Here is an 11,664-nt window from a genome sequence, read left to right as displayed (position 1 = left end):
TGTACATGCAGTCGAGAAATGTTGGTTTTCGTGAAACCTGAAGGATCACTAACATGTACACAGGAGTCTAACTCCAGTCCCTGTCCTGAAAGAGATGAATCCAGTCCACCCTCTCAAATCATTATTCTGAAAACAATTTTCAAGGAAAGGAAACATGAGTAAAATTGAAAGTTGCACCAAAATTTACCTGTATAGGAGTCTATACAAAATATATTTCAAAAATATAGCTCAAAGGACGATCAGGAGTTAGTGAATATTTCATATTGAAAAATTTCCATAGGAATGTGAATTTACCCAAATTCCCCTCACAAATGCTCTCATACTGGGGTACAGACTGGAACATAGAAAAATGTTTAAACTTCTGAAGGGCAATTCCATAAATATTCACTCTCAGTAAAACTTTACCTCAGCTGTGTTAACAGAAGCCTTACCTATTCCAAATATGTGGATACTTGTGTGCTGCAAAAGAGTATTATGCAAACATACTGTTGTACGAGAAAATTTATAAAAAGAATTAGGTTATGAAGATATTTTATTGATTAAAAATTTAATAAAAGTACTTACAAAACATTGTAAAAACAGTTGTTCAAAAAGTCTCCTTAGTACATAAACTTTAAAAATACAAATATAAAACCATTCTTACCACGCAAGTAACAAAAATACTCTCCTTTTAATATAAAATGTATATAATTATGTCTAATTTCAAAGACAACATCACCATTTAATTGCCATTAACAACTGATAAATGAATAACGGAATATTTTAACAGGACTTGCAACAATTTAATTTGTTGCAATGTTTACATATCTTTATATATGATGTTGAAACCTACATTAACATATACAGCAAAATGACACTATTAACATTTTACATTTACAGGTAGGCCAATACAGAGTTATGTAAATTGTCCTCTTGTCACAATGATTGCTGGAATTTTATAGCACTTCAAATATTCATAAATGCAAATATATAAGATTTCAAATCTGAACAGTATCCACAATTTAATGCAAGTTACTGACTAGGCAAGTCAAGTAGTACAAGGATTTTTTTTAATAAATAAGGTAACATGTACTTTTACATCAAGTAATTTTTCTCCTGAATATCATGCAATTACCCATCATTTGTATGTGATCATCCACTTAAGCCATGTTTAATATAATTTCTTAAAGAAGAACATAACACATTGTATAATCCCATAATTTGTAACTTGTTATTTTTGTGAATATTTAATGCAAGAAATAATGTTTGATTTCAAGTACAGTATTACTCATTGTAGAGAGGTTATATTTTATAAGTCTGTTCTAATAAGGGCTTCCACTATAAAAATCCATTTGATTCTAGATCAGACAGATCAGAAAGAGGGAATGTCAAATAACATATGGATATGATGGATGAGGCATGTTGTATGCATGGAGATGACAAATAATATTTAAATAGATCTTATAGCATAAGATCCAATGGCAGACTATCATGACCACAGTGATGTGCCTTTGAGTTATACAACAGAAAATTTCTTTACCAGGTAAATATCAGCTACCACCTGATCAAGGTTAACCAAGTACAATGACATTTTTAAGCTTGAGGAAGTGAATTTATACTGCGTATTCCAAATAAGGTGTATTCGCACTATATTACTGCAACATCACAGATTTCAACATCAAGTCCATTTGGAAATGAGATTCTCAGTACACTCTACATTTTTAATGGAATGTTTTACCTTGTGAATAGACAAAAAGATTCTTAAAAATTAATTTTAGTTTTCAAGTGCAGTGATTCAATCAGTTGATATTACAATGCATGGGATTAGATTCGATACAGAAATCCAAATATTAAATGTTTACAAATATATAATATCAGTCTTTTCTAACATGGACAAACACTAAGCTTCTCGAGAAAGACTCTGTTCCATGAAGTTTGTTAGTTCACTATGACTACATTTTGTGAAAATTAATTTATCCATATTTGAGTTCTTTGATATGTAGAGGCTGGACACACAAGCACAATCTTTAAACTTTGAAACTTGAAGAGATCGCAAAAGTTATCCCTCAAACAGTATGAGAATAAAATTGTTCACACATTCACATTAGCAGACGACTTGTTGAACACAGCTGCATTCATGTGTGTGTATCCAGTTACATAAAACAAATTTTTGTAACATTATGTAAACTTCCATCATAACAACAACAAATACAAAAAATGTTCCAGGAATTATATTCTAACCTTCAATATAGGAACAGAATGCTGTGATAACATAATGTACTGGAAGTCAATGATAATGCTAATACCATATAAAACAAGACTAAAATTACAACCGGGAATAAATGAATTTCTTACTATTGTAGTGGCAAATGCAGTTATTTTAAACTCCAATTATATGAAAATAGAGCAGGAGTGTATGTTTATGCCAAAATCATACGGTAAATCACGTATTTTATTGCCTGAAACAAGTTTCATAAATTGTGCGGCCTTAATTTTTAAAACCATGAGAAAATAATACTCAAGTTTAAAACAAAATCATATTTTATGGTACTCACATTTTTGGGATAAAACTTTCAGACTAAATGGGTTTATTCTTGGATATATGGGGTTCTATGATCAAATCTGCACCTTTTAAAAGAGGGCAACCAAACACTGCTGTTGATTGGTTAGCTCAACTTCTTGATATTCAAGAGATCCTGGGTTCAAATCTCACCCTGGAAACCAGCTATCCTGACTAGAGGTTTTCTGTAATTTTCTTCAGTCCCTCCAGGTAAATGCTGGGATAGTACCTCAAATTAGGTCATGACCGCTTCATTCCGCATCTTTTCCAATTCATTATTAACCAATCATATAATCATTCAATGCTGCACAATCATGAGAACTGAAAGCATCATTAAATAAACCAAAAGCAAGCAAACAATGCTGTACCCATTGCAACTGCTCCACCCTAGTTCTGACACTGACCAATGTAATTTGCAAAGTGGTATTTACTTCACAAATAATGTGATATCTTAACAGTAAAAAATGCCATCTCTACTTATTCTTTGAGACAAACATACCATTAGTCCTACATTTAGCACACTTCAAACCAAACACTTGCACTGCTAGTACAAACTGCTGCTGTAAAATCTCCGAGGATACAAGAAAAGATAATAAATTAAAGCCAAGTAACAGTACAAAATATTTTTGCCCCTAATACAGTATAGTTTGCTTTAATAAATGCCACCTCTCAAAAAATTTACCTTTCAATGTGATTAACTGTCTACAGAATACAAATATGGCACCTTCAAATTCTAATGGCATCTAGATTCTAGATGGTACATATAAATATTTTGGACCTAACATTTACTAAACCTCTTAACAAAAGACAATAAATATAAATAAGAAGGATTATATGGCATTCACGACTGTTACAACCCTCTGAACAATTCAATGAGATGCCACAATTGACATGAAAGAAAACGGTGATACTTATTTGTGTATGTTACGCAATTCTTTCTCATTCTGTAATTACCAACATTAACAGCATGTTACAATAGTAACACTTAACACACGAGATAAACACGGATACACAAATACAAGGATCAGAATCAGAGACATAATGTTAAGTGATTCCAGAGAATGGAGCATGTACTTACAGCATACTATTGAAACCTATTTTATGTGAATCTACATTAAAATTCTAAAATGCAACCGCCACATTTAACTCAGTCACTCAGGAAGTAATACCAGAAACAATGAACCTTTAAGTTAACATGGGTTTCTTTTTGGTAGCTTAGTACAGCTTTTGTAAACATGGTCTACTGTTTACAGTGATGCATAAAGTACAGAACAGCCTGTAGACACATTAACAGTCATTATAATTACACTAAATACGTGCATAATAGACAACCGAGAAAAGAAGATGCATTCATCAGAACCGGACGAAAAGTAAAATGGCGATATATTTATTTTACATCATTGCACACATTTCCCACCCTTATTTTGTAACAACAAAAATAAACCAAGTTTATATTTTCATGACAAAATATCCACACAAACTTTCTGCACTAGTTCTTGTGTGGCCATCTACAGTGCTGAAATGTAACAACCGTCTGTGCTTCTCACTGGTGCCAATCAAGTGGCATGTTAATATCTTTCGTTAAATCAGCGAAGTACCTTATACACAGTGCAGGTAAAATATATTCCAATTTAGGACCTTAAACTTCCTTGTAAGAGCTCACTGTGCAACACAGGAATGTTGAAATCCTGTAACTGTATTTGGCAATATTAATTGTAGGAGCTACATGCGTGTTACAGACTTGTCATGGCTGGAGGGCGCGCATAAGCCTTAGGAATGAAGCCATATTTTCGAGTCTTAGGAGCATAAGCCCACAACCACCCATCCACAGTCTGATTATTGAGATCTGCATAGATCCAATCGCCTCTTCGTACAGAAAGGTCATCTGGAGCCTGTGCCTGTAAAAACAAAAACAGAAAGAAGTGTAACCGTCCTCTCTCACACTTGACTCGCTGTTTGTTTATTGTAGTCAAAACCAGTGGCTTGCCTGGCACTCATGCAGTTACAACTTTTAATACTTAGGATATGTGTGAAAGAGGTTGAAGGTAATTCTGATGATGGGTGGGGTTGTCGGCGAGCAAGAGTTTCCGACTCCCAGGGAATATACGGGGAAGCCGATGGTTGGAGCGGTTTTTGCACCAAGGAAGCGAATTATCTTGTCTTGGGAAACTGATAGACGACACTGAGATGTTCTTGGAGAAGTATACTTTTATTGTCTCTTGAGACACACAAACGTATATATATCCAACCACACTTATTGTGAAGTAGCACATTGATTCGGCTGTTTTCTTTATGTAAAACTTTACGTTTGAATAAAACGTGTCTGCTCAATTGAAGAACCAAAACTTGAGAGAGCCCCGCAACCACAATCGCTCTTTAAATACTCCTGCATTACGTAATTGTCATTAAATTTGAATTAAATGCAGCAATCTGATTCATTCCCCCATAACAGCGGGAACGCGCCTATAAGCCATATTCAAATTCCACTGGTCAGTCTCAGTCAGGCAATGGTCATAATGCAATCGTCATCCCACATCTGAAAAGGGGTCATTCCACGTCTGGGTTGGCTTAAGTATACGTTGCGTAACAATTTGAACGATTGCGCAACCTTTATCTCACACTCCCTCTAGATGGAAAGTCGAGGAGAGAGACAATCAAGCAACTGAGTATGGCCATCTTCCAATTTAACAGATTTAACAAGGCTAAAATTAATAAAATCAATCACATTTGGATGAAGTAAGGCATACCAAATATCATCTAATTGCACCTCCTTCATTTATATAAACCAGATTAACATGCCAAAGCCTGGTTTACCCCCTCATCTCAAGGTTCAGCCCATTCTGGAATCGAACTATGAACCTGGACTGGCACAGAAGGCTTTATGATAACATCCAACTCCACGGACCAGAGTCCTCCTTGAGAAGCTAATGGCAAGCCAACTTAGTCAAGGAATTCCCCACATTGTATGGAGCTAAAACGTACATTACATTACATTGACCAAAAGAACATGCCATCAGTCCCTAACCTGAGCCAGATGAATCTACACCCCTAAACCTTATTTTCCAAAGACCCATTCCAATCTGCTGCTTAGATCAATCCAAAGAATTCATCCACGGCTAAGGCCCTGTGCAACATTTTGTCACACACCGATTTCTTACGGTAGGGAGCTGTTAGACCCCTTCCCAACTCCCATGCTGGAGGATCACCCCTTGTAGATCGTCTGCAGCTGCTTATTAAATATTGTTGCAGGTACACTTCATACATGAAGGCCTTCTCCTCCATCCACAACCTGAGGACGTGCCATGTCACGGTGACAAGGGAGACACTTAACATGGTCTTTAATGATAATACAAATTTTATTTTATGTTATTCATCTTCACAGTTCCTGATTCAAAGACATAATAACAGAGAACAATAACCATACACACAGATACATATGCAAAGAGAAGACAGATTCTGAACTGAATGACACCAAAAATTACCAAAATTCAACCTTCTCTTAATTTGCTCATAAATAAAATTGTTATTACTGTCATTACAAAACATTTAAATTCCTCACCTTATAGTCATACAACATGACAAGTTCTGTACCATGATAGCGAAGGTCATCACTGGAAGGGGAAGTCAGAAGGTGAGCATTGCTAGGAGACGCAAAATTGTTATTTACATTCTGGTTGTTGCTCTGGTTCAGATGCCCTTAAAAAGAAGTAAGGTTGCTTAACAAAGCTTTATTAACTATGAGGGTACATACTACACTAGAATTTCATGACTAAATAGGCAACTAAAACTGTTTGCCATCTTCTGGTTTGTTCCTTATGAAAACACAAATACTTTCTCAAGCATATCTCAGTAAGACTGCAGAGAACATTTATACTGGTTACTGTCATTATCTGTGGAGGCAGAATACTCTGGGTTGAAGTCATTGCCCAAACACTAACTAAACACAAATCCCAATGACCCCAGACAATTTCAATATCACTAGTGCCAATCACGAAGATCAGCAGGGCCTAATTCTGTTGCCCACACCAAGTATGTTATGTGTACAGTTCCTAACTTATTAAATATCATTTAAATAAACTTTGCATCGCAGCATGTTAACGGCTGCCATTTCTCACATTAGCATACCTTACCCTGTATGACATGTGCGGGATACACGAAGCCACTGGGAACAAAACCTTCCTGCCCATCACTTCGAACTATCCAGTACCAGTCGGGATCTTCTCTGTTCAGAACCGTCACAAATTCACCTCTCTCCACACTCACATCATTCTCATCCCGGGCAATGAACGTGTACAGAACAATGTAGCGACCTGATGGATCCTGAAATGGCCCATACCAAATTATGGCATGTACATGAAAGCAGTGGTCAATTTAACGCTGACAGATTGAATCATACAATGACTGTATATCTATCATAAGTCCTAAATGAATTATAGACGAATGAGAAAATTGCATCTTGTAAGTTAACGTACCACGGTTCCCAGCCACAATAATTTCTTGAAAATAATGAGAGAAAAAAAGTTAAAATTCTCTATCTTTTTCTTCTTGCACTTAACAAATAACGTTAACATATATTGCAGGAATAATACATAAAAGATGGCTGTTCACATGCCTAGCAAATGTCTTTGACAAACTAGATCAAAGACGATGACTGTCTTCTGAGATGCTGTGCCATATATTCTCAAAGAAGTTTACTGATTTTTCAGAGCAGTGTGCCGCATCCATCATCAGGGCAATGGACGGAGGCAGCAAGCACCTCTGAAACAATGGTAAACTTCTAACACACTACATGGGACAACATCCCAGAAGGCAGTCATCTTAATTTCAATATCATTCTCATTATCAATTAAACCCCCATGCAAAAATTTTTATGCTACTAACCCTGTAATATGATGATTTATATCACCTACCACCACACAATATAAGGAATTCTTGATTACAAACCTTAAAGAAAGGATGGACATCAGGTTGTGAGGAAGAGACACTATGAAGTGACGCCTGTGAACTAGTGATGTTCAATTGTTGTGTTGCTACAGTTACTTTCTTGTTGCCATAGCTCTCGCAATCAGACACATCTGCAACTATAAATTTAGTTATCAAAAATTAACTTTATACTTAAAACCTTATACAACCCAAATCAGAACTGAAACCACGCCACACAGTATATTAAATGAAGGTTATAAAACCATTTCAGAATGCCTTATTTAATGATTAACTCTTACAACCCAGTGGCAAATACATGTACCACCAGCTGTAATAATCCGTAACTCTTCATTTTACCCACAGAGTATATTTATAGGTTTTGCATGGCAGAATTTTATAAATTCTCATTGTGTCACAGCTGCGTTGTATATTGGTATATATAACTTTAATTGGTCGTGCACCACGGCTTACGCAGCTGGCCACATGTCAGAAAAGCATATTGCTAAACCACGAACAACAATTAAAGTCCACCTAATAGCCCAATCAAATGTGAAAGGTCAAAGCAAAATGACAATGATCTCGAATATTCTGACGAGCCTTCAGTATTTTATATAGTAATTCCAAGACACAGCTGTCGGTAACATTTATGTAACATAGCACCATATCTTAAGGTGACAATAAAACTGAAGATGGTAGTCTGGTAGAAGTAAACTTCTACCAGACTACATGGCACAACAACCAGAAGACAGCCATCTTCAGACTCACTGCCATGAAAACCTCAAATCCTAGATAATAAAACTGTTTGACAAACAGAAAAATACATCAAGATTTCTGTCTTCTGGGTTATTGCGCTGTGTAGTCTGGTCGATGTTAACCAACGTTATTCATCGCCCTGATGACGGAGGCAGTATGACCTCTGAAACGTTGGTTAACATCGACCAGACTACACAGCGCAATAACCCAGAAGACAGAAATCTTCATACTCACCGCTGTGAGAACCTCAAGTCTTACAGAAAAATACATTTCTGCAAACACTAGAATCAAGCATCAAACATTTTTAGGTACGGTTTAAAATTGAATGGAGTGTTGGAAATTACTAAAATTGTAGTGACGTAAACATTGGACATAAAGAATTGATTTGGTTGTCTACAGAACATTAATAAATTCCATTCCACATGACACCAAACTTTCATAAATTTGATAAGTATGTGTTAAATATGAAGATTATAACTTATGTCAACCCCTCCTCATTAACATATACGATAATAACTTTATTAGACGTATTACTGTGAGACTAATTCTGAATCATACAACGGAGCGCAAGTGACAGACAGTGTACCTCCATTTGTCCTTGTCTCTTGCACGTCTGTCTCTCCCACTCCTTCTCCACTGCTTGCACCCACAGTACTGCCATTATTATTATTATTTCCATTCCTCTGTTCTCTCGGAAGCTTCTTCTTTACATTGCTCAGTGCCAACTCTCCTAAGTGCGAGTTATAAGGTGTACAGTACGAGTGAGGTATGAAGCCCTCTTGCCTGCTGTCAGCAGCTATCACATATACCCAGTCATTTTCACGGTACAAAATATTCACCACCTGAAATCATACAACAGCATAGATATACATAAACTTGTTCCTGTGCTTACACATCACAGTATAAAGACATGGAGGAATGGAGGTATGCTTCACATACTCTTAACCTCAGCACTAGGCAGAGATGTGTGGTTGGCTTCAAGATCCAGTTGCTCTACCCCCAGGGAGAGAGACACACAATTTTTTATCAATGTATTAACTATTAAAATTCCAAGAAGAATCTTTAAACCTAACAAGAAGTTCCCTCACTTAATGGTACCTGCAACTTGTCGTGGTGGTGGGGCTCAAGTACCTCAGTGATCCCAAGACCTACTGGTAGAGCCTCCCTAGCCAGATTGGTAGAGGGGGAGAGGTCAGACTAAGACAGGTACCCTGGTCCTCCAGGTTCGGGGTTGGTCGCAAGGCTAACAACCTTGCACCGTAAAAAGGAAGATGTTTCGAAACCTCAATCAAAGCCTCCGACAGACTGACCTAACAGAGGACCGAATGGAAGAGGAGAATTGAGGAGGCCATGGACCGAATACAGACCAGAGAGCCATACAAGAAGAAGAAGAAGTTCATCATGATAAACTTTACAGTTTGTATTCTACAACCAATATTACTGATTAAGATGATTAAATCAATGTTGAATGTTAAGACTGGCAAAGGATGTAGGAGAATCAATGCAGAGAACACAGACTACAACAAAATTTTGGTTGGAAAAAAAACGAACACTAACCAGTAGCATAGCACTTGGGATACCGAGGCACAGGCAGAGCACAATATTAAAATTGAGAGGAAAATAGTGAAAATGTGAACTGGCTATATTGGATCAGAAATTATGGGATTTTAGGTTTTTTAACAATACGAAATTCCTTGAACAACAAAATGGTCTGGGCAATCATCATGTCTGAGTATTGTATTTGAAATAAACTAACCTAAAAATCTCTGCACCAACTATAGTTACCAATACATGTGTTCTGTCTATCTCACTGTTACCAACTGAAATGCCAGTTAGAATTACTGTCCAAAAGTATGTTGTATAACAAAGCAAGATATGGTTAAAATTTCACAAACAAGACATCTTCAGCAGAAGCACAGACGTGTTAAAGATTTAAGTGCAACCAAAGTTGCGAGTTATGTAAGTTACAAGAATCACCTACCTGTCCTCTTTTCACTTCCAGTTCATCATCAACACATGGAGTGAAGTCATGCAACACAACCATTTTGCTATCAGGTGCAAGGCCATTTTCCTTTTCGATACCAACTCTCACCAAAGTCTCTATGGAAGCACTGCCCGTGATGCGGCCCATCCCTGGAGTGCGTACCAAATCTTTGTCTACATCTGATGCTGTAAAACACATATATCACACCAAAAGAATTTCTGGAGAAATTTATCTAACAATGAAGTATTCTTTTTCCAAATTAATGTCATCAGAATTATGACAAGTGCTCACAGAAGTTAGGCATGTAATGATTTTACAAAATTTCACATAATACTACTTGCCTAAAAATATATACATATTTGAAACAATAATATTCAACATGAGGAAGAGACAGGATCTCATTGGCCAAATGCTACCTTGCAGCAAAGCAAGAAAGTATCCATTACACAGGAATAAATATGTGCAGCCACCTCCTAACCAAAATTAAAAGCCTGTCCACTAATAACAAATGATTCAATATAGTGTTAAAATAATTCCAACTGATGCACACCTTCCACTCTACTGATGAATTAGTAAAAATATCAGTTTGTCAGCTCTATGTACACTACACATCATTTGTACATAAGGTCATGTTCTTATACAGGAAAGAATGTGAAAAGAAGCTTATGTAATAAATTTCATTTTATTTCCTTGTAAGCTACTTTAATCCTCCTTTCTTAATGCAATGTTCCTTTCAGTATACAAAGCTTTTATGTGTAATGTGGCTTGAATCCTTCCTAAATTACATTTTCAAGTGTCCATTATACCCTGACTTGCTTCACATCCTAGTGATCAAGATCCATAGAATGCACATAATATAATGCACACACTGCAGTCCGCATTTGTCAATGGTCCTAAACTATTCTGTAAAGTACTAAAACATGCAGCTGTACTAGATTTACAATTACATTGATAACACAGATAACTGTAAATGTAGTGTGGGGATGCAAACTATTGTAATGTCACTGGAATGTGAAGCTGTAATGAAAATGTAGGTTTCACAAATAATTTCAGCTAACATCATACCTTTATTACGAATATTACTTCCTGCCACTCATTAAATCAACATACACAGAGCCAAAGCCTACAAACATATTACTTAAATCTACTGATGAAACCATGTTGCTGATAGTATTTATACCTTTTTAACATTAATTTATTTTAAATGTGTTTCTATTACTGTGATAAAACCTTACTTTTCTTCTTCTTTCCTCTTCGTATTCGTACTGGACAAAGAAAAGCCATGACAAAGATGCATTATTTACCCCACACATTCGGCCATTACCCTTAACATATCGATTACAAATATTACCTTATCGATATTAAATTTGAAGCGACTATCGAAAACCGAATTAGCAGTTAGTTATCGAATATCGAAACCACATTTCAATATTCAGTACATCGAATGCAACAACCAATCACAGCA

The 11,664-nt window shown here is 36.2% G+C and overlaps 1 protein-coding gene across 2 annotated transcripts; it reads right to left on the bottom strand.

The window, feature by feature from the left end:
* Positions 1-514: 514 nt before the first annotated feature.
* On the bottom strand, positions 515-11,546 carry Dlish (Dachs ligand with SH3s). Of its 2 annotated transcripts, none has more exons than XM_022065155.2 (7): positions 11,435-11,546; positions 10,197-10,384; positions 8,802-9,057; positions 7,484-7,620; positions 6,670-6,859; positions 6,099-6,235; positions 515-4,437 (listed from the first exon to the last, which is right to left on the bottom strand). In XM_022065155.2, the coding sequence occupies exons 1-7, from the start codon at positions 11,481-11,483 to the stop codon at positions 4,273-4,275; spliced, it is 1,122 nt and encodes a 373-aa protein (XP_021920847.1). In that variant the 5' UTR covers positions 11,484-11,546; the 3' UTR covers positions 515-4,272. The 2 variants fall into 2 exon arrangements, with proteins under 2 accessions (XP_021920847.1, XP_021920848.1); XM_022065156.2 differs by having other exon boundaries at positions 7,484-7,614.
* Between the last annotated feature and the right edge of the window lie 118 nt (positions 11,547-11,664).

The sequence above is a fragment of the Zootermopsis nevadensis genome, unplaced genomic scaffold (genome assembly GCF_977971745.1).
Source record: "Zootermopsis nevadensis isolate Lab colony 2312 unplaced genomic scaffold, Znev_1.0 Znev_ptg000061l, whole genome shotgun sequence".
Lineage (NCBI taxonomy): Eukaryota > Metazoa > Arthropoda > Insecta > Blattodea > Termopsidae > Zootermopsis > Zootermopsis nevadensis.
The sequence above is the reverse complement of the archived record's forward strand: the minus strand, read 5'-3'. Positions and strand labels throughout refer to the sequence as shown.

What these genes read in the sequence shown, in the direction of transcription:
- Dlish (XM_022065155.2), bottom strand. Translation starts at nt 11,483, where the DNA reads ATGGCTTTTCTTTGTCCAGTACGAATACGAAGAGGAAAGAAGAAGAAA. An exon ending in AGAGACAAGGACAAATGGAG is followed by an intron (nt 7,621 to 8,801) that starts GTACACTGTCTG and finishes CTAAATTTATAG; the next exon opens with TTGCAGATGTGTCTGATTGC. An exon ending in ATGTCCATCCTTTCTTTAAG is followed by an intron (nt 6,860 to 7,483) that starts GTTTGTAATCAA and finishes GGGCCATTTCAG; the next exon opens with GATCCATCAGGTCGCTACAT.